A 22,198-nucleotide genomic window follows, 5' to 3' on the forward strand; every position below is an offset into this window, starting at 1 on the left:
ACAGTTCATTACATTTTTTAATATGACTCGTGTGGATCCACCCCTTTCGGCCCTCCACTTTAATTGCCGTCCTCGTGGTCAGAAGGACGATCTTCGGCTCCTTCCAGCGGGGCTCCAGCGGGCTTCTCCTGTCGAAATTTCGGATTAAGACTGTATCACCAGGACGGACATCGTGTGGCTTTACATCAGTGTTGTCGGGAAAGGCAACGGCAACCTGTGAACGACATGATTGGAGTGCAGACATCAAGGAGGCAAGGTAATCTGTCAGCATATTACAATCAACATCGGTTATTTTCTTAGGCATGGGCGTCCCCCACATATTTGGTGGTCGGCCAAAGACCACCTCATACGGGGATAGTCCTGATCTCGAATGGGGGACCATTCTCATATAGAACAGTGCAACTGGCAGGGCGACTATCCAGTTGACCCCTTTCTCTTTACATATTTTGGCGAGGCGTGTTTTCAATGTCTGATTGTGTCTTTCTACAAGGCCAGCTGCCTCGGGATGTCGGACGCAATGGAATTTCCACTGATATCCTAGCAGAAGTGAAACCTGCTTCATGAGCTCGGACGAGAATGGCTGTCCGTTATCTGAGTACACGATACGAGGCAAGCCGTACCGTGGGAAGAATTCACGAACCAGCTGCTTGGCAGTGGTCGGGGCAGTGTAATCTGGGACTGGATATGCTTCGGTCCAACGGGAAAGTGCACAAACAACTACGAGGACGTACTTGAATCCTCGACAACGGTCCATCTGGATATAATCCATCTGGAGGACTTCAAAAGGGTGATCGGGAGGATGAAATCCACCTTGCTCTACAGGGACGCTTTTACCTGGATTGAACTGACAACAGATCATGCAAGTACGCACTTTCTGTTTTGCTGCTGCTCGTAAATGTTTGTTGTACCAGAGATTCTGTAAACTGTCTAACATAGCTTTTTCCCCTAGGTGTGCTGGACTATGTGCTGTATTGATTATGACTTGAACCATAGAATCGGGGAGAAACCATGTAGATTTTCCCTTCGTCATCCATCCCTGATCTGTCTGGATCCCTCCTAGTTCAGTCCATTTCTTGATTTCATCTAGAGTAGCATGTGTCTGAATATCGATTACATCTAGTGTGGGATCCCTAACTGTCATACAATGTGTCGGCACTATGATCTTTGTTACATCAGTTGTCTGGGTGTGAGTCAATGCTGTATGTTTTGCTGTTTGGTCTGCCAGGTCGTTACCCTGGGAAATAGAGTCTGTAACTTTAATATGTGCTTTACACTTCATGATAGAAATGCCTGAAGGCAGATGTATTGCTTCTAATAGTGCTTGAATGAGGGGACCGTGTTGGATCTTGGCACCGTGAGAGGTCAAGAAACCTCGTTCTTGCCATAACACTCCGAAGTCGTGTACGACTCCGAAAGCATAACGTGAATCTGTGTATATGTTAACATTTCTGTTCTTGGCTAGTATACAGGCTCGGGTCAGAGCGATAAGCTCTGCTGCTTGAGCGGACAGTGTATCTATACGATGTATTTCTTTAACTTCAGTTTCAGTGGTCACTGCATACGCGGCCACTAATTCTCCTGTGCTTGTTCTCATACATGAACCATCCACGTAAAGTGTCAGGTCTGGATTTGTCAGTGGAACATCTGTTAGGTCTCGTCGGGGCTTTGTTACTGCATTAATGATTTCTATACAATCATGCGGGGCTGAATCTGTCATAATCGAAGGTAACAATGTAGCAGGATTTAGAATGTTACAGCGTCTGATTTCTATGTGTGGCTGGAATAGCGTCAATTCATAACCTGTCAGTCGTGCTATTGTCAAGTGTTGAGTCTGGGTTCGGTTTAAAAGAACCTCTACAGAATGTGGAACTTGTACTGTCAATGGGTGTCCTAATACAATTGAATCGCTCTGTCTGATTGCTAGGGCTGTCGCTGCAACTGACTTTAAGCACGCAGGGAGTGCCTGGGCTACTGAATCCAATGTACTTGAAAAATAGGCACAAGGCTTATGTGAACCTGCTTGATCTTGAGTGAGGACAGACAACGCTGTACCATCACGTTCTGTAACAAAAAGTGTAAAAGGTTTGCTGTAACATGGTGTCGCTAAAACTGGTGCTTGACATAACGCTTTCTTTAATTCCTCAAAGGCCTGTGTATGTTCCTGAGTCCAAGGGAGGGCAGTCGAAGTCGCTGCCTCCTGTGTTGTCAACTGAATGAGTGGTTTAGCTAGAAATGCATATTGAGGAATCCATTGTCTGCAGTACGAGGTGAGGCCTATAAAGGCCCGCACTTCCTTTTGTGTCTGGGGTTGTGGCATGTTTACAATTAACTGGATGCGGTCAGGAGTGAGCTGTCTCCCCACTTTGGACAGCAAGTGACCCAAGTACACAACTTGCTGAACACAGAATTGTAGCTTCGAAGGAGACACCTTGTGTCCCTTGTCGGCCAGAAAATGTAAAACTGTCAGTGATGCTTGTTCACATTCGGGTTCACTTCGTGCGGTGATCAGCAGATCATCGACGTACTGTAGCAAGGCAGTGTTAACTGGCATTTGGATACAATCAAGTTGTCTTTTCAGTGCTTGGCTATAGATGCTGGGGCTTTCTGTGAATCCTTGAGGTGCGCGTGAAAATTTGAAGCTTCGTCCATTTAAACTGAATCCGAAGAGGTATTGGCTCTCTGGATCAATGGGGACACTGAAGAAGGCGTTCTTGAGATCAATTACAGTAAAGAACGTCGCTTCTGAATCAATAGCAGTCAATAAGGATGAGATGTCGGGAACCACAGGATACTGTGGGACAATGCATTTATTGAGTTCTCGTAACTCAATCACCAGCCGATATACTGGCGGTGCATTGGGATCAGTACGTTTAAGAATCGGAATGATAGGGGAATTACAGATATTGGAGTCGGTTTCTACGACCACTCCTTTGGCAATGAGCTCTTCAACGATTTCCAGTAAAGCCACTACAGCATCGGGTGGTAACTTGTATTGTCTGATTCGTGGTAAAACAACTCCTGGTTTGAGTGTAACACGGTATGGTGTAATGTGCATGCAACCTACATCGGTTGGGCCTTGTGCCCACAGGTGTTTCGGTACATTTTTCAACCTGACATCGAACTCTCGTAATACATAGTGACCCTTAAAGTCACGCAGGAAAAGTCTAACTCCTTCCGGAGAACAACATATCACAGCTCCTAGAGCCTTCAATGTTTTGATACCTAACAAGTTTTCTGGACATGATTTAGTCAGTAACAAGTCTGTAACGCGTGATAATGGACCTACAGCTAGAGGGACTGGTTTCGATACTTCATTTACAATAGGCTGTCCTGAAAAACCAAGGGAAACATTCTGTGAGCCTGAGAGGGGTGCCCCTGGGACTTCATTATGGCTAATTGTTGTGCGGCTTGCCCCTGTGTCAATTAAAAACTTTCTGTCTTTTCCCAATACTTGACTGTGTACATAAGGACCCTCTTGATCTACAGGAATCTCAATAAGAGGCAAGCCAACCTCCCTCTCTAGGCTGTTTCATGTGTATCGCTGATAATCGGGATAATCAGATTGGGCATACTGGTTCATCTGTCGTGAAACTTGCTGCGTCGCGGCAATGGGCTGTGGCTGTGGCTGTGATACCGCTGCGGTCTGTGTTGTATGTGGTGGAGCATGCATAGGCTGTGAATTCTGTGAAGTCTGTGGCTGACCCTGGTCTTGTCTAAGCGGATGCGGTCTTTCTTTAGTTTTACCTGTTGCTATATTGTGTTTCAGGACTGAACATTCATGTACGTAGTGACCTGGCTGTTTGCAATAGTTACATGTCCCTTTAACGGGAGCTGCCGAATTACCTGTCTGGGTCACACCCTTTCTCTGACCGTCGGCTGGAACCGATTGTGCCACTAACATTTTCATTTTCGTGTCTTTCATACGTCTCTGTTTGTGATCCTGTTCTTCTCTAATTCTGTTCTGGTGATATTGTAACATTTGTAACATCTGGGATGGCGTATTTGCTTGCCATGTACTTTCCAACTTTATATACACGGTTCTTAACTGATGTTAGGGAATTCTCGACTAATTTTGTTACAAAAAGATGTGGGTACGACTCGCTACCTGGTTTTAAGCCACTGTTAATAATGAAACATTTCTCGAATCTTGAATAGAAGTCACTAGTATCTTCATCGTGTTTCTGTTTACAGGCTGAGATTGCGTCCCAGTCTTCCTTTTTAGTTGTCAATAATCTTGGCAAGACCTGTACTATTAAACCTGGTAATGCTTTAGCTTTGTCCCCAAGGCCTAGCCCTGGAGTACGACCTTTTTCCTCGTCTTCTATTTCAGTCCATATAATCTTTTTATCTCCCACCTCCCATTCTTTTTCTTTGAGTTTCTCGTAGATGCCGGTGGGCAGCAGTACTTTTAACAATTTCATAATATCTGTATACGTGTAATCTCCCATGAGTAACATGTCTTTAAGTTCTCGGTGAAAACCTGCAGGGTCTTTATCATGACACGGTACTAGTTTCTTCATTTCTAACAATTCTAACTTTGTTAAAGGTGTGTACACAAACACACGTTCCAAGGCGTTATTGGTATTCATAACTGGGTGTACTTCTCGTAAGGGATTCTGCCCGTCAAAATGAAACATTTTTCTTTCTGGGGGCGGAGCTGAAACATATTGTGGGCCTAAGAAAGTGTTATATCTGCGGCGTTGTTCTAGAATTATTTGAATTAATCTGGTACTTAGGCCTCTCCATCTATTCATAAGTAGCGCTTCTAATGTATCCGGTAAGGGACCTGGATCAGAATGTTGTTGTCTGTATAACGTGATGAGATGCTGAATCATGTATACACCAGCTAATTTCTGCTCGTCTGGGGAAAGGTTCAGAAATGTCTGTGCTACTGTATCATCATTGTATGTGCTGGGATTGTCAGCCCATAGTACTGCTGACCGGGCTAGTTCTTGTTCGTCCATAGAATTGATTACATGGTACCCCATTTGTTCTTGAAGAATTTTATCGGTAACCTGAAACAGATGTTCAGGAGAACTCGGTTTTGATATGCCAGAGAGAAAAACTCTCTTGCTTTCTGGGCGAATGCCTTTCCTAAGATAATTTCCCTTACCTACATACGCTATCATTTCTTTAACCGTATCTGGTTCTTCAGGTCCTTCGTCCTCGGAGGAGTCATTCTTGTCACTTTCTTTTTCTTTTTCTTTTTCGTGTATTTCTATTACTGTCTTTCTAATTTTCTTATACATACTTGCTATACAATTCAGTTTGTCATGGTTTCCCTCGGCTATATTTTGACCCCACCTGTTTAATACTTCCATCTCTTCCTGGTCTACTCCAGGCCTGTCTCGTTCTCTTATTAAGCAATTTATGAAGAAACGTAATATACAACCTTGAGTGTCAGCTTTCTGGTGAGCTAGGGCCTCTTTAATACTATCAGGATCTTCCCCAGTCTGGACAAAATGATATATTCTATCTAGGTGTTCAGTCATTCTTGGAAATAACACTAGGTAATCTACAACTTTTCGTAAACGTAGTGATGCTAACATCATTCTATCGTCTTTACCGGGTACTGGATCATATCTGCAAAATGGAAGGGGTTCTTTAAGCATGTCGAGACGGGGTGATTGCGGTGTACGTTGCTTCAACATGTCCCTAAGGTGTAATCTATGTGTTGCTGGCGGGGTCTGGAGACCTCCGGTCGCACCTCCTGTAGCGGAGGCTTGAAAATTGTATGTCTGTGGAGTCGGTATCTGTACCTGAACTTGTCTCTTACTGGGGTCAGGCGTAAACGGATTTGTTGTGTCAATCTTAGGTGTGGGAAGTGGTGGAGGTGGAGGAGCAGGCGGAGCAGGCGGAGCAGGCTGTCGAACGGGTGAACCTTGTTGCGGTAATGGCTGGATATTGTCTGGAGGCGGGTTGCCACCTCCGTCACCGTCAGTAGGCGGGACGCGGGCACGTGGATTGGTGTAAGCGGGTGCTACATCGTCTAGATAGGAAGCAAGGAATATGTCTTTGGTGGTCCTGTGACTTACTTTAGTCGGAACCAATGGCGGCGGCAGATTTTTTGGTATTTCTGAAGTGGCTTCAGGCAAACCCTCGGCCACAAAGTACATGCCATTTACAAGATTGTTTCGCATACGGTCTACTTGTTCTGCTTTTACTCGGATCCCTTCATTAACTAATTCGTTTTCTCGGACTCTATCCGACTCTTCTCTATGTCTGTCTTCCTTGCGAAGTGCTTTTTCGGCACGTTTATGTGATTCTTTACGCCAAAATTCTATGGCGTCTTTCTGAGATTGTCTGGCTTTCTTTTTCCATAGCGCTTCTTCTACCTTCATGATGCACTCGGCATCCCATGTTCCTGTAACAGGCCATCTGTGTCTCTCGTCTAGGTGCTTGGTATAATCGGCCCATAAATCTAGATACAGTATGGCATCTAAGCCATGCTTATGGTACATAAAATTTCCAGGAGTGTCCCTAGGGGGGATAGGAATTTCTTCCTCTAGTATCCCTTTCCTAGTTCCTATCTGTCTTAATTTATTGAAAAACGGCATCTTGATCCTTAGTACTGGATACTCGATACTTGTTACTTACCCTGAACACAGCTAGTTACACAAAAACACAACAATGTACATCAAACAATCACTCATACCACGACATTAATTACATGAAAACATTTTGAACATATATGACTACCTTGATACTAGATGTGCCGCTAAACAGCACAGATACACTGTCGAGAACAGTGCAAGAACTTGAATGCTTGATATACTGCTAAACAGTACAGATACACTGTCTAAAACAGTGCAGACCGCGTTTGTGTACCCAAACCCGTCTTTACCGGATACATAATAATGCACCCGTCTAGATACGTCCCAGCAATGGTACTCACCGGGAAGCACGGAACAGAAGGCCTCGGAAAACTCGACTGGACGGGACCGGACTCGGCTCGACTCGACTCGACACGTGGATACTTCTGAAACTGGTGGGCCTCTTGACACCTCAGACCTTGCTTCTTTCGGCTAGGCTCTGGTCGGGATCCTCCGCACTCCTCACCGCCTCGTCTGGGTGCTGATCGCAGTCTCCGTCACCTCCGTGGGCCAGAGGGAGATACAGGAAATCCTGCGGGTACGCGTAATTGTCCGTCTTGACTTATGGCAGGGGGCAAAGGTTGCAACGCACCAACCGGCGCGTAAGGTGGGGGAGGGGTCCCTATTCGGGCGCCAAAATAATGTGGTAAATATTTGATTTACCGTCCTAATTTCTATGCAGGTAAGTACTTAAACAAAAATAACTCAATCGGAAAGAAAGACGCAGAGTCCGTGGTGTTAGAGTTCTTAGGGGTTTTATTCCTTTAAAAAGGAATGGTTCTTGAACCGGATATCGGATTCCTGACACCACTGGGGTGCAGGAAGGGATAGAGCATACTTTCTTGACAAGACATAACTTTTATACTTAAACCATATAATGAATACCAATACAGTAGGCGTAACAGCTGAGAGAAACAAGATAAAAGCATACACGTGTTAGCAATACGTAATCAAAAAGGCGTGAACTAGACGTGAACATAGAGGTGTGTGCTAGAAACGTCACATGAAAGTGTCACAAGTAGGTGGATACATAGCAGAATCTTGTAATGTCAGCAGAAATCTGAGGTCTGGATGCGCGCGCAGCTGCATGACGTGTGATTGACGTGAAGCTTGGAGGGTGCAGGGGACTTGACATTTACACTAGCGGAAAGAGACAGAAGTCTGGCATGTCAGATCAACTCGTACCTATATCATATCTGATATCTGATGTTTGGGAACCATATTATCTAGAGGGAAAGGTCTCTTGGGCAGAGGCTATTCTATACTGACTGTGAGTGCGTTTATAAGCGTCTACGTGTCTGCATGAGATGCGAGGGGGCATGGGCCTACCATGGTAACAGAAGCTATGAATTACTTGCACGGAGACAGTGAGGCCGGGCCCTTTGCTCTGCAGCTGGAAGGATGTTTACTTGAACTAGTAGGCAGGAATGTATTTTTGAGAAGCTGAGCAGATAATTCGAAGGTTGAATACAGTCTTGGCAGGCAGCAGGCTGAGCTAAGCGCCGTTAGCCGCGCAGGGAGTAAGGCAGGGGTCACGAGTACAGAGGCAGGAAAAAGCTCGATGGCAGAATTCAGGGGCCTACTTCGCCAGAGCTGGAAAACGTGTAAAGTACACTACATAAAAGACGTTGGCACGGCATACTTAGGAACGGAATATTCAACCCGTTCAGGGTGGATCTGAAAGAGGATATGTTAACGTTGGACGCAAATGTATTTGCGTCTTCATAGCTGGCACAGGAGGGAAGTTACATGCACTTTAAGCTTGTACATGGAGACGGTGGGGTACTCGTTAGGGAACATTTCTTGACCATAAAATTTATATTTCCTCAACAATATGCCATTTTCTCAAAGCATCTCTACCACTGAGGCAGAAATAACAAACAATAACCTCCTACTTCATGGATACAAAACAGAGCTTCTCTCTCTCCCTTCTCTTCTCCAGTAAATTACTATGTGTTCTGCAGTGGGGAGCTTCATCTTCATTTAACCTTCAATTATTGTTCAGGACAAGACCAAGACCCCCAAGGATAATTTGTGATCCAGTCTGATGATTTTCATCCCTTACTATATCATCATCAGAAACACCATAACATTCTTTAATTTCTGTGCTCATTCAAACAATGGTGGGTTCCTTGTTCAATAGTTGACTTGACTATCCAGAGGCCAGAATTTCCCACACAATTCAGGGCATTGAAACAGAGTGTGTGGCTTGTAAGGGACAGAAGTTGGGATTGATGAAGGTTATAGACTTTTGTATGAAATGCAAAAATATAGTATGCAGTTTGACTGGTGTCCTGAGGAATGCTAGTTGTTAACATGAAAACACTTGAAACAACCTAGGCGGAGAAGGCCAGGGGTTGCGACACAGGAATAAAGGATCAGATTTTGCAATTTTCTATTTTCTTACTTTTGCCTACACTCTCTCACTGAAGGCGTACCTTAGAATACTTCCATGGTAGAAAACAGAAGTCTAGAAACCAATGGAACTACAGGCAGAGTCTTGTGATAGTAATTTCCTTAAGATCACAGAAATCACATGGAGCTGACATAGGTATGTTCAGCTTCCCGAAACCCCTGCATCAATTCTGTGAAGTTGGTCAGGTCACCAAAGGGAAGAGTCCAAGACTGAAGAGAAACTTTATGGATGTATTTGGGAATCATCAAAATCACACGTGGCTTGGAGAAGTATATTTCAGACTTTAAGATGTACCATAATATCCAGGAGATCTATTCCATCTTCTTTTTCTCCCAGGATTTTCCTGCAGTTAGAGACCAGCGCATGAGGAAGACCCTAGTCAGCTGTAGCATACAGAGGTAACAGCCTTGGATCAGCTGCATGAGAGAGTCGGGAAGTGACATGTCTCAGAAAAGGATTGCTCTGTTCTCCAGGAGCTCAACTGCTACAATAATGGTCTCAAACCAGTTCCTCAGTCTTGAAACAGGGGTTATTAAAACCATGGGGTGTGGATGTTCAATTCCTTCACATCAGAAACGTGGACACCAATAGATACATATATGAATGCTTGAAGTTCAAGCAAAGACCACAATGCCACACATGATGCTAGCAAAGTCTTTGCTGTCAAATTGTTTGAAGCCAGACAAAAATGGCATCTTTCTGAGAGACTCCTAAGGACGCAGAAAAAGCTTTGGTCAAGTCTCTTACTATAAAAAGTGTCTCTCTTACTGGCTATATCCAAAAAGTGACTTACTTGTAACTACAGTTCGGCAGCATAGGTATATTTCATGGATTCGAATGCTTGAAATATTCCCTGATGACAGGCTGGGAATGCTCAGGAGTCAATGTTAAAATATCAGGTTGTTCACCACCCCCTGCTGTTTTAGCTGATGACAACAAATAGCAGTGAAGCTGTGAGAGCGTCTGGGTTTGGACAATTGGGTTACATACACATTAAATAGAATTGGAGATAGTGAGGATCCCAGGGGCACCCGCACGGCAGGGCGTAGGGGTGAGATTTATGTTCTCCCATCTTTATAGTTTTTTTCTCTGTCAGTTAGGTAGGATCTAAGAATATTTGAAGCTTCTCCTATTACCCCTATTTCGGACAGGCGATGGATGAGTATTTGATGATTAACCGTTTCAAATGTGGCCGAGAGGTCAAGCAAAATCATTATAGCTTTCCCTCCCCCGTCAAGTTGGACACGTAACTCCTCGGTGGCAGACATCAAGGCAGACTCTGCTGTGCGAGGGCTGGAATCCGTGTTGCACCAGATCTATTTTGTAGTTAGACTCAAAGAAAAGGAACAAGTCTCCGTTAGAAGCTTTTTCAAGAATTTTTTAAGGAAACGGTAGATAGGAGATGAGCTGGTAATTGCTAACCTCCATTGGATCGTTGGACGGTTTCTTTAAGATAGGCTTGACCAGGGATTTTTTCCAGATGGTAGGGAAGTGTCCAGTGTCCAAGATGTTGTTAAGAAGGGGTGCTAAATGTTCTGCAATAATTTTGGGGACTGTGTAAAGGACCATAGCAGGACAGGGGTCCAGTGGGTATCCCAATTTCGTAGACATTATGAGCTTCTCGACTCGTTCTGGCATTAAGGGATTACATTTTTGTAGATGAACCTGCATGGTTGCCTCACCTTTGTTCAGCCTCTCCAGAATAACTCCGGCCTTTCAGCTGGAGAACTCGTCATATACCTTTTTCACTTTGTCATGAAAGAACGCTGCTTATTTGTCGCAGGACTGTGTATTAGGGCTAAACTGTTTGCTTTTGCCAAATTTGGACAAGGCAAAGACTGTTTTAAAAAGTTCTCTGGCTGTGTTTTTGGCAGCACTAATTTTCTCGGAGAAAAAAGATGATTTTGCCGAGATTATTGACTCTTCATACTTTACTCTCGCCTCTTTATAGCGTTTTTAAAAATCTAATCTGAGTATTCTTTCCTCCAAGTCCGTAATTTAGCCCTACATATTTTCTTTAGTTCTTTTAGCTCAGATGTATACCATGGGGCTGATGGTTGTCTTCTGAAGATGCATGTATGTGTCTCTGGGGCTAGCTTCTTAGCTGCTGGGTCAATCCAGTCAAAATTGAGTCAAAATTGAGGGCTGCTGAACCAGGGTCAGTATTTAAACAGGGGCTGTGGGAGCGTAAGGTGGATTCCAGATCTGGGATATTTATGTTTCACCAAGGGCGTGATGTGCCCGTCCTATTATTGTTAGATTCTTTGAGGGGCGATCCAATGGGAGATAGCTCAAAGAAAAAAGCACTATGATCAGTCCATGTCATTGGTAGTGTTCTGTTAAATGTAATCCGAGCATAATTGGTAAAAATGGCATCCAAAGTATGTTTACCTGTATGAGTAGGCTCAGTAACAATTTGGTTTCGATCTAAACTCTTTAGCCCATCAATTAAATTGAAGGTGGCAAGTCATTCAGTGGGCTCTAGGTGAAAGTTAAAATCCCTTAGTAAGGAGAAGTTGGAGTATTCCATACAGGACTCCATAGCAGTCAGTATGGAGGAGATGAAAGGATTTCTAGGACCGAGTGATCGATAGATTAGTAGCCCATTAAAAACTGTCATATTGTTGCATTTGAAAGTGAACAGGATGGCTTCTTCCTTGAGTTGGGGGATATATGCAAATGTAGCTTTAATATTTGAGCGATATGCAATGGCCACCCCGCCTCATTGTCCTTCTCTATCAATTTTAAACAGATCGTAACATGTTGGTAAGGCTGTATTCAGGTCCGGCTTGGAAGAACTATTATTCCATGTCTCAGTGAGGAATATAATTTCCGGCTTATATTGATCAAAAAAGTCGTCAAGCTTGTATGCCTACCCAAGTAGGATTTCCCAGCACTGAACAGGCCTCACACACCCTCAACTAGCCTAGAGCCCAGCAGTTAGAAAAGCCAGGCCTTCAGTTGTTTGTGGAAGCTCCCTTCTGTTGGCAGCCCTGCAAGTGCAGAGGAAAAGAGTTCCATAGTTTTGGGGGCAAGGTACCTGAAGGAGCGACCTCCCATCCGGACACGGTTGAACCGAGGAACCTGTGCCAGATGGAGAAGGGAGGAGCATAGTGCTTTTGTAGAGCAGTGGAGGCTATTCAAACTTCTGAGAAATAAGAGGCCAGAATGCGTCGGAGCTCTGTAATGAAAACAGATGGCCTTGATATTAATGCTTTTTACAACAGGTAGCCAGTGAAGGTCTTTTAGGTGGGCAAAGATGTGGGGGAACTTGAAAAGATGACCTAGGAGAAGAGCAGCAAATGTTTGAGTGGTCTGAAGTCTTTAGAGAGGGTCCCCCTTAATTCCAAGGTAAAGCATGCTGACCCAATCCAGACATGAGGTGATCAAATCCTGAACTATGGACTTTTGTGTTGAGGAGGGCAACGGCCAGTGGATCGTCCTGAGGCATTTAAGAAGGTGAAAAGGGTGTGTGTGACTTGGCCACCTAAGATGGCGGTCTAAGACTAAGTTGGCTTAGAGTTACTTACCTCTAATCCTTGAGCATCCCCTGATCGTGTCGCCATTCACCACAAAACCCTCTCCTGAAGCGACCATGAGGCTGTCGACACCGAAACCGAGCAAAATAAAAGTGAAAGACCCCCTAGAGCCAGAACACAAAGCGCAAGTTCCAGAAATGTGCCTGGACATGGAGCGGCGAGGCAGGGTCTACTCAATCCGGGCACTTAGATTCATCGCGAACATGAAGGCGACCGTCCGTGAGGGGAGAGCATTGACAGCTGCTGCAACATGATTGACGGGGTCCAACCCAGAAGTGAGCAACTGTGTCACACTGCACACAAACAATGAAGTAACGAGTGAGCCGGCACCTCAAGCTAAGGTGGTGATGGGAGGCCAGGCATCAGCAGACTACGGAGGTGGTGATGAGACCTGCACCACTAGTGCCATCACCCACCTTGAACACTGGGAGGTGGGACCCTGAACAACCTGAGTCAGGTTGGTGGAGTCAGGTGAGAGGCGTTGCAGTGTCCTGGCACCCCACCGAAGGTGAAGATCGCGTACAGAACAGAGGCCCTACTAGGGCATCCTGAGACCCCATGAATGGTGGAAGCCAAAGACTGGCTGATCTAGCTGTCGCAAGTATGCCTTGTGATGGTCAGTAGAACTGCCTTGAGGGCCTACGACTTTGATTGTTTTCTAATGATAGTACCATAGGGGCCCTCCTCAATGTTCTAGATTGAATGTCACACACGCAGAGGTGGTTTTTTGTGACAATCTGAACAACTATTCAATGCACCACCTTGCTTCTGGATCCCACATACAGACAAGGTGCAGTGCTCATAAGGCATAACATACAACTCACACTTTTAGAAAGTTGGCTAATTGGCACTTTTGTGCCCTGGTAGATACTGTGAACAGTCTTCTATAATTTGCATGCACTTTTGGAGTTGTGTCGAATTTAGTATTCTTATATTAGTTTGACACTTTTAAACATCCTTTTTTCAGAGCAGCACCTCTCCCATGAGCTGTTCCCAGGCTGAGGTGAGGCCTCTTATACATAAACAACGGGTAAGACAATGTTTGATCTTTCTTGGTAAGCCCTAAAAACTTACCTCTTCCACTCAGCACTGTTGTAACCTCCTTGATCAGGCCACTTCATACTTCGCTCTCAGCGCGGGGACACGCCGGGGCGCGTAACCATGCCCTTTATAAAATTCCATAATAATAATCTTAGTTCCTGACATCATTGATGATGTACTTGTCAACATTATCTTTGGCAATGGTTTCACAGATGATGGCATGTATCCTAAACTCATTGATCCATATGCACAATTTTATGTAATTTTTCTTTTGCAGCTGGTGAGATTCCTCAGGTTGTAGAGGAGACCTCACCATGACCAGCAGTCTGTCCCTTCAAGGCAAGGACAGGGGTCTCTTGGGAGTGACACAGGGCTTTCTGGATTTTATAGGGATTTTCTCAGATTATGCCCATGGTGATTCAGCATTAAGGAGACACAGCAGCCTAAACATTGTCTCAGAGTTTTGGTGCTGAAAGTCGCACAGATGTCACAGTTTTTAGGTCGAGGACCGAAGGCTGCGCTTGCGCAGTCTCCGGTGGGAGATTTAATGATTTGTAGTATGGGGCTTGAACCCGCCTCTCTCTTCCATTGGCTGGCTCCCTAAATGGAGGCCAGCCATTGGATGAGAGGGACATCACTCAGTTCAAGCCCCGTCTCTTTCGGATTCGGGGCGTGTTTTTTTGCGTTCTTTTGACCTGTGACGTCATCCGTCACTCAGAACGGCAAAAACACGCCTCCGATTCCGACATTTTCGTACGTTTGCGGACGCCATTTTTTTTTTTTGGTGTTGTTGTCAGGAACAGCCCCGCTGCCACTCCAGGTAAGTTTGTTTGTGCCGTTTTTTCGTGCCCCTTTGTGCCTCTGTGCTCCCCTGTCCGTGATCCCGGTTTTTGTGCCTTTGTGCTCCCCTGTCTGTAATCCCGTTTTTGTGCCTCTGTGTTCCCCTGTCCGTGATCCCGTTTTGTGTTGCTCTCCTGACCCCCCCCCCCACACTCATTGGTGCCTTCTGCTTACCCCCCGGAATAGACTCTACAGAACTATACCCACGAACTGCGCACCGTTTAATACAGAGCTGAAAATCCTAAAACCGTGCATACCAAAGTCTTCAGTCAGACAGTCCCTGGTCCGTGCTTCTCCTGTCCCGCTCTAATGAGTCAACCCCTTCCCAAACCTGTCACACCGTACTAGACTGTGAGCACAGCATCTCCCATCAACATGTTAACCATGCTTTAAGTTCCTTGGTGCGTGCTTCTCCAACCCTAAACCTCTCCGTGGTCCTTTAGCATCCTGCTCACTGGACTCCTGTTTTCGTGATAGTGTGTCCTAGAACAGGACACTGCATGACTCTCCGTATGCTCCTGGTTGTCTTTAGACACAGTGCTGTCATACTAGGGCACTTAAGACGTGAGACCGTGCTTCCGCCGGCCGTGCATCTACAGCCCTGCACTCCTATGTCCATGCATTCATAGCCGCATGCTGGGAGGGGAGGGGGGCATAATAGGAAGTACCGCGCTGGGGTAGTGCATTCCATCCTGCGCCCAGACACCGTGCTTCTCCATCATATGCCAATTTTCACCACTTCATTCCAAACCCTGAATCTTTGCATCCATAATTCTGTTGTGTTAGATCTGAACGAGCTCCAGCACTAACCCGGCCGGAGACTGTGCTTCTGCAGCCTTGCACTCTCGGGTCTCTGTACATTTCCAGTCAGTCGTTGTAGGGCAGTGCAGCTCCAGACCGTGCCCTAGTATGTGCCTACACAGTCCTGTACCCCCGCCCGGATCTGTGCAACCCACCCATGCTTCCTTAACACCATGAACACGAAGCCATGCGCGTGCAGGGCCAGAGTATCTCCAGCTCGAGACTCCTGGATCCCTGCTTCCCAAGCTGCGTCCCATTCCAGTACGTTTAGGACCGTTTGCTTCTTTCAATTACACACCACTAATTGCTTTTACCATGTTGTGTCACGTGATCATGAACGTTTTAGAAGTTACTTTTCACTTGAATTCGTTATTGCCAGGTAGATGATTGGCTAAACGTGTTCATTCATCCCACAGTGACCTGTTTCATTGTGGGCTTGCAGACTGCAGAGGCAGCAGAATTCCAGTCCAGAAACCAGCCTGCCTACAATGGACAGAGATCTGTGCTGCAGCCTGTGCTCTCCGAGTGTGAAAAAAATATATGATTGTTGAAAACTAGATCAGAAAAGAAGAAAGATAAATCTCAGCTGTTACAGTGTTAACTGCATCGCAATTTACAAGTGCATCTCAGTGGATATCAAAGCGTAGCCTGTTCGTTACAGGTTATTTTTTTTTTTCTTTCAGAGGTCAGAAAAGCCCTTCTGGTTTTGTTTGTGAATCTTATTTACAGTCCCTTAAACCCCCAAGACAGTGACGGTGACCACTCCATAGAAATAGCAGTTTGTCAGAGTTTTTTTTAAAGCATGTGCATGTAATAATACACATTGCCAGTATAGTGTGTACAGTGTGCATTCATACTGGGTAAACATTACACTCTACCAGCTGTGCTGCCATGCTTTCCTTGTCTCCTGATCACCTGTGAGATCCACGGGTCATGTTATTCAGCACGGAGGGTTGAAAGTGAAATTGAAACCCGGTGCATTTGATCCGGAGCTCTGCTTCGAAGCTTTGTAGAGTTGTGTGGGGTGGGCGCTTTGTGACGGTGATAGGGTAATTTATTCTCTGAAGGGAACATGTCAACAAAACTCTGATTTTCCGGCACTGGTATTTTGGAAAACCCACACCAGTAAATCCTACTCATGTGGTGCTGCCCTGTCTGTGTCCTGGTTTTTGTGCCTATGTGCTCCCCTGTCTGTGTTCCGGTTTTTTGTGCCTCTGTGCTCCCCTGTCTGTGTTCCGGTTTTCGTGCCTCTGTGCTCCCCTGTCCGTGTTCCTGTTGTTGTGCCTCTGTGCTCCCCTGTCCGTGTTCCAGTTTTTGTGCCTCTGTGCTCCCCTGTCTGTGTTCCCGTTTTTGTGCCTCTGTGCTCCCCTGTCCGTGTTCCAGTTTTTGTGCCTCTGTGCTCCCCTGTCCTTGTTTCCGTTTTTGTGCCTCTGTGCTCCCCTGTCCGTGTTCCAGTTTTTGTGCTTCTGTGCTCCCCTGTCCGTGATCCCGTTTTTGTGCTGTGTGGGTGGCTTTGTGTGTGTGGCTCTGTGTGGGTGTAAATGCAATAGGCCATGCATTTGCGAGCGATTATGCTATTGGCATTGTAAATGACAATGCCATTTATTTAACGATTAAGCTATTGGCAATGTAAATGACAATGCCATTTATTTATGATTTAAAAAAAAAAATGTCATGAGCAATGCTAATAGCTCTACCTTTAATAATGCCGAGACCATTGCATTGTAAATGCTTGTTTGGTTTATAGCCAGATTTATGCAGGCACAAAAATACATTTCGTATAAGGTTCATTATTGTAAACCTTCCTGACCCCACACACCGCACAGGGCTTGAATAGAATCCTTGAAAGTAAGAATTTTGCCATGGTTTCAGTCAAAAATATATGAAAAGAAAGAAGGAAAAAAGTACTGCTTGAGCACCGAATGAAGATGTCCTTGTGAGTACTGGCTAAAGGTTCAGAAGAAGTACAACTGACCATACCAAGTGCTAGAAAATCTGGAAGTTGGAGCCTTTGGGGAAAGTTGTTATTTATTTGTTCATTTATTTTTTAGTTTCAATTTGAATATCGAAATAGTACTACTTTAATAATGACTACTGAGATTTCCCAGCTTGATGCCAGGGTTTAATTCAAGCACGTTAATCTATGAAAGATGCAATGCTACAAATCTTGAAATATTGGAAAGGTGACAGGGACACAAAAGGAGAGAAACTGCTTTAGTGAAGAAAAGGGAAACAACTATCTTCAGAGGAAAGACTTCTCAAATGGAAGATACTTCTAGAAAGCTTAAAAATATTTGTAAAAGTGAAAAATGTCCTGATAGCAGAAATCCTTCCTCTAATTACTGCAAAAACAAGGATGGTGTTTAATGTCAGTGAAGTGCATTGTTGACTACAAATCATCCTGACTGCTTTAACACAGCTGTCAGGATAATTCAAATGCATGTGTAGATTAACCTGTCTTTCTCTTACTATTTGTTTTAATTTAATTTAAAATAGAGTATGTTTTCTGTCAAGTCTTTGGGCTGTCAGGCCTCCATCTCAGCAAGATCATTATCTGCACAAGGTGTACTACCCAAGATATACGATCAAACGTAGAACTGCACAATACCAACTTCAGAAAAAAAGGCAATATGATACAGAGGTAATAGTCAACTGATAAACTTGAGTAATAAGTTCACCTACCTGGCTACGGTTATCAAAATGAAAACATGGCCAGAAATTTTGAAAATCTCCAATTCAGCTTAAAAAAGTAAAAATAAGTCTCGTGCACTGGCACATTGCGAACGTACACTATTGAGGTGCACAATTCGCTAAATAAACTCAAAGTTATTGGTTTCATAAGAAAGACTCCTCAGGGCAAGGCCTCTTTAATAGATGCACTTAATGTCTACGATCTTTGTTGCTATGGAATAGGTGAGGCAAAGCTTTGTATTTTACAATTGGCTGTACTCGCAGCAATAGCATAGGGTAGGTAGTCTAGCGGGTTTTAAATTGCAAAAAAGTGGACATGGTATGACGATGACATAGTATGAGAGGGTAAAATCTATTATAGCCCTTCTAGGGGCACTATTCAATCTGTAGTAAAAACTTTTACGTATCACAAGGTTTTCTCTTTAGAAACATAGGGCCATATTATCAAGGAATGGCGTTAAAACTATCGCCGCTTTAGCGGCAGGAAACTGCTGTTAAAGCGGCGATAATGGGTTTGATAATACGCCCTTGAGAATTCCCATAGAAGCCCAGGTTCCCACTAGAACATAATTTCAACACCGTTACTTGACAATATGCCCCCTAGTTCTAGTGTCCATTTGTAAATGGAAACTTTATAAAGAGCTAGATGGCTAGTGGCTACTCTCCGGTATCTTAAGGAAATTAACCACAATTTGATTGTTCTGTATAGACATGTGAAGCCATCACACCACTTATGGTTTCCCTTTTTAAGAGGATAGGTTCCTGAATGTAAATTACACCTGGAGCTCCTTTATTTCACAATCTCCTGTATTCAGTAAAAACATTGTAATAATGCCATTGAAAACTATTGCATGTTGGCACCTCCTATGTATTCTTAACCATCGCATTGCCAACCTTACCTTTAACGATCTGCATCGCACATGCATGGTACACCTGTTCCTGGGTAGTGTTTGGAGGGAAGACTCTGTCAAAGACGTAGGGTTTGCCCTGCACCAAGAAGAGAAAGGAACACTGTGAGTTTTTTGTTAATTCTGATTTGGAGAATGATTCACACTAACAACGATCCACTTACCGCATCAGCAAACAGTGTTTATAAATAAATGAGCACACACTAACAGAACTCACATCAAATACATTATCTATGTTTTAAGGTTCATTTGACGAATACACTGCAGGCCATACTCTTGTCTGCAGGAAACGGCAGTACTTAACATTACCAGAAGAGAGAGAGGCTTGGTTTGAAGGTTTAGGATGTCCTATGAAAATGACATTTTACTATGTGGGCGTGAGTATTAAAATCAAATGTTTTGTCTCGTTCCATCAACTTTTGTTTCTCTGGAAGCTAATTTGGTGTAGTAGGCTGAACAGCCAATGCAACCAAAGCTATCCAGCACTCAGATATGGCAGTCAAAGCAGCTTTTTATCTCAATGTCCCACAGTAAACGACTGGCCTTCAGTGCTTTTTACTGCATATTTTGCATATTTTGCCATTTCAAAACACTGCAGCTAACAGGAGTTATTATTATTATTATTAAGGGGCATTTATAGAGCGCCTGGTTACGCAGAATGCGTGTCCCCGCGCTGAACTGAAGCACTCTGAGAGAGAAGTAGGGGAGGAGCCCACTTATTTAGAAAAGAGGTAAGTTTTTAATTTCCTCCGGTAACTAGATTCGGAGGGGTCCAGACGGAGATTAAGAGGTAAATTATTCCAGTTTTTTGCCGCCAGGTATCGGAAGGATCTTCCTCCCATACAGGCTATTCAAAGAGGCTCACTTTATCAATATGAGAAGGGTGAAAGGAGTAATGGGTTCCTCAGAGTTTTGTACCTGTGATCCAAAGGTTGTACACAGACTGCAGGCAAGGACGAAATACTCACTCCATTACACTTACAGGTAGATTCATGAAAGAAAAATCGGCTCGTAAAGGGCCAGATTCTGCGATTCATCATCCCAAATGCAAAAATCGGTAATTGCGAAATTGCATATTTGCGAGGAATTGCAATTAAGGAATCTCTATTTGAGATTCCTTAAATGCAATTCATGAACCATTTAAAAATTGCAAAATCGCAATTTTGGTTCGCTATTTACCGCGAGGTCAAACCTCGTGGTAAATAGCGAAAACTTAGACAAATGCATTTAAATGCATTTTTCTACGTTGCATGTTACACACACACATGTCCTTTGTACATGTATGTGCGCAACACCAATGTACATTACATTTCAGGGGTGCTACAGGGTGTCCATTGGACACCCCTGGCACCCTTGAAATCGCATCCTAATTTGCGATTAGCAATTTGCTAATCGCAAATAAGGAATGTGTAGGAATCGCAATTTATTTAGCGATTCCTACATGAATCCCGTTTTGCAAGTCCTTAATAGCGATTCCTTAATAATCGCTATTAAGGACTCGCAAAACGGGACAATGATGAATCTAGCTGTTAGTCCATTATGCCTTTCTCAGTCCTAATAGGTGAGGACTCTGACACCAAGTACCAAGACCAGAAAATGCTCTTTTTAGTTAAGAGAAACATTTTCTGTGGCTGAAAGAAGCATTATTTGGTCTCACCACTGAGTGCCTATGTAGAGTTCGGTGGCCGGTTACTGCATCACAAACGTGACAGATATCCTGTCCACCAAGGCGGGACTTGCCGTAACGGGCATTGAGCATTTCCGTATGAACCTGGAAGGGCGGGGCTGGTGTGGAGTGGTGGGGCCGGCTTTGGAGCAGTGGCGCCGGTTTTGCAGCAATGCTGCAATATCGGCCCCCAGTAACAATAGCAGCAGTGCTGTGCTCGGTTTTGTTACACAGAAGTGCTTCACGCTTGCTCCCCTGGCGGGAGAGCAGTATGAAAAAATTGCCAGGACTGCTTTGGGCTCCCAGTCCGGCCCTGCCGCCCGTTTTATTACAAAAGCATTATACTCAATGGCACTTGTAATACACCGGCCGGGATGCCCATCATGTTTGTGGCGGAGTAATATGTCCGCCAAACTCTAAATCAGGTCGTAAGTGTCATGGTATTCACGCTGCTTCATGTATTGAATCTCGCCCATGGGTAACAACGTATAGATACCACACTTCATTACCAGGTACAGGTGAACTCCTTCATGAGCTTCTTCTTTGTGAAATATAGCCCACCAGTCTGGTGATTTTCGCTGGTATTCTCTGGTTCGATCGATTCAAAAACTAACAGCCTTCTTAGGCTCAAGCCAGTGAAGCAGTTATTCCTCCTTATAAGAATGTAGTGGAGCATAGGATTCCGGCAGATTAATGGATTTCCCTATATAGAAGGTGTAATCACCTTCAGCCCAAAATCTGCTTTTGTCCAGAGGACGAGCTTTGCGGGAAAGGACAAAGTGTAGGTTGGTTTACACACAATGCCTGGAGTTTACTCCCTAACCTAGCAGATATGATTGTGACAAGGAAAACCATCTTGATGGTTAACACCTTAAGAGCGTCGAGCGTTCAGCGCCCAGTGCTGAACAATCGACGAACGAATGCTGGCCCGTCGGCCAACGGTCGTGCGCAGCACTGGCAAGGTAGTGCTCGCGACGACCGTTGGCCGACGGCAGCACTTAAGGTGTTAAGAGGCGTGAGGGGAAACTGTGTATAGGTCCAAATGGTGAACACCTTAGATAAGTGAGGAATAAAATAAGGTCCCACTGTGGCATTACAAAAGGTGTTGGTGGGAGCATATGGGTCAGGTCGTACAAAATGTATCACAACAGGTGACTTAAAGAGGGAAGGCTGATCCAGTAACCATAAGACGACTGACAGAGCTGACAAATAACTTTTAACAGTGGCCACAGCCATACCTACATGAGACAATTAAAGACAAAACAAAAGGATGCCTGACAAACTTGTCTGCAAGGGTTGAACATGACAAGTGAAACCCAAGGCAACAAACTTCTTCCAACGCCCTGAATTTACTGACTTAGTGAAAGACTGCATGGGTGCCAGAATGACCCCAACCACTTCGGGAGGAAGAGCACAAGTCATCATCTGTTGCCACTCAATCTCCATGAGTGGAGGTATAAGGTTGCATGCTAGGGTGCAGTACCTGGCCGTGCTGTTGTGACAGAATGTTCTCTACACAAGCAGCTGGTTTGGAGAACAAATGCTCACGGCCAGAAGTTCTTGGTACCACATTCTCCTTGCCCAATCTGGAGCCACAAGAATGACTTTGGCCTGGCTTTTTTTCATCCCTTTCAGCAATTTGGGCAGGAGAGGGTGGGGCTGAAGAGAATTCAGGCCTCCCGATCTCCAATGCAGACACTGTG

The 22,198-nt window shown here is 44.6% G+C and overlaps 1 protein-coding gene across 1 annotated transcript in view; it reads right to left on the bottom strand.

Moving 5' to 3' along the window:
* The window catches only part of KIF5A (kinesin family member 5A), a 660,796-nt gene that overhangs the window by 427,054 nt on the left and 211,544 nt on the right, over positions 1-22,198 (bottom strand). The window contains exon 2 of the mRNA XM_086966580.1: positions 18,821-18,908. Within this exon, the coding sequence (XP_086822706.1) occupies positions 18,821-18,908 (88 nt within the window). The remainder of the gene's footprint in view (positions 1-18,820; positions 18,909-22,198) is intronic.

The sequence above is a fragment of the Lissotriton vulgaris genome, chromosome 1_1, assembly GCF_964263255.1.
Source record: "Lissotriton vulgaris chromosome 1_1, aLisVul1.2, whole genome shotgun sequence".
NCBI classification, from domain to species: Eukaryota; Metazoa; Chordata; class Amphibia; order Caudata; family Salamandridae; genus Lissotriton; species Lissotriton vulgaris.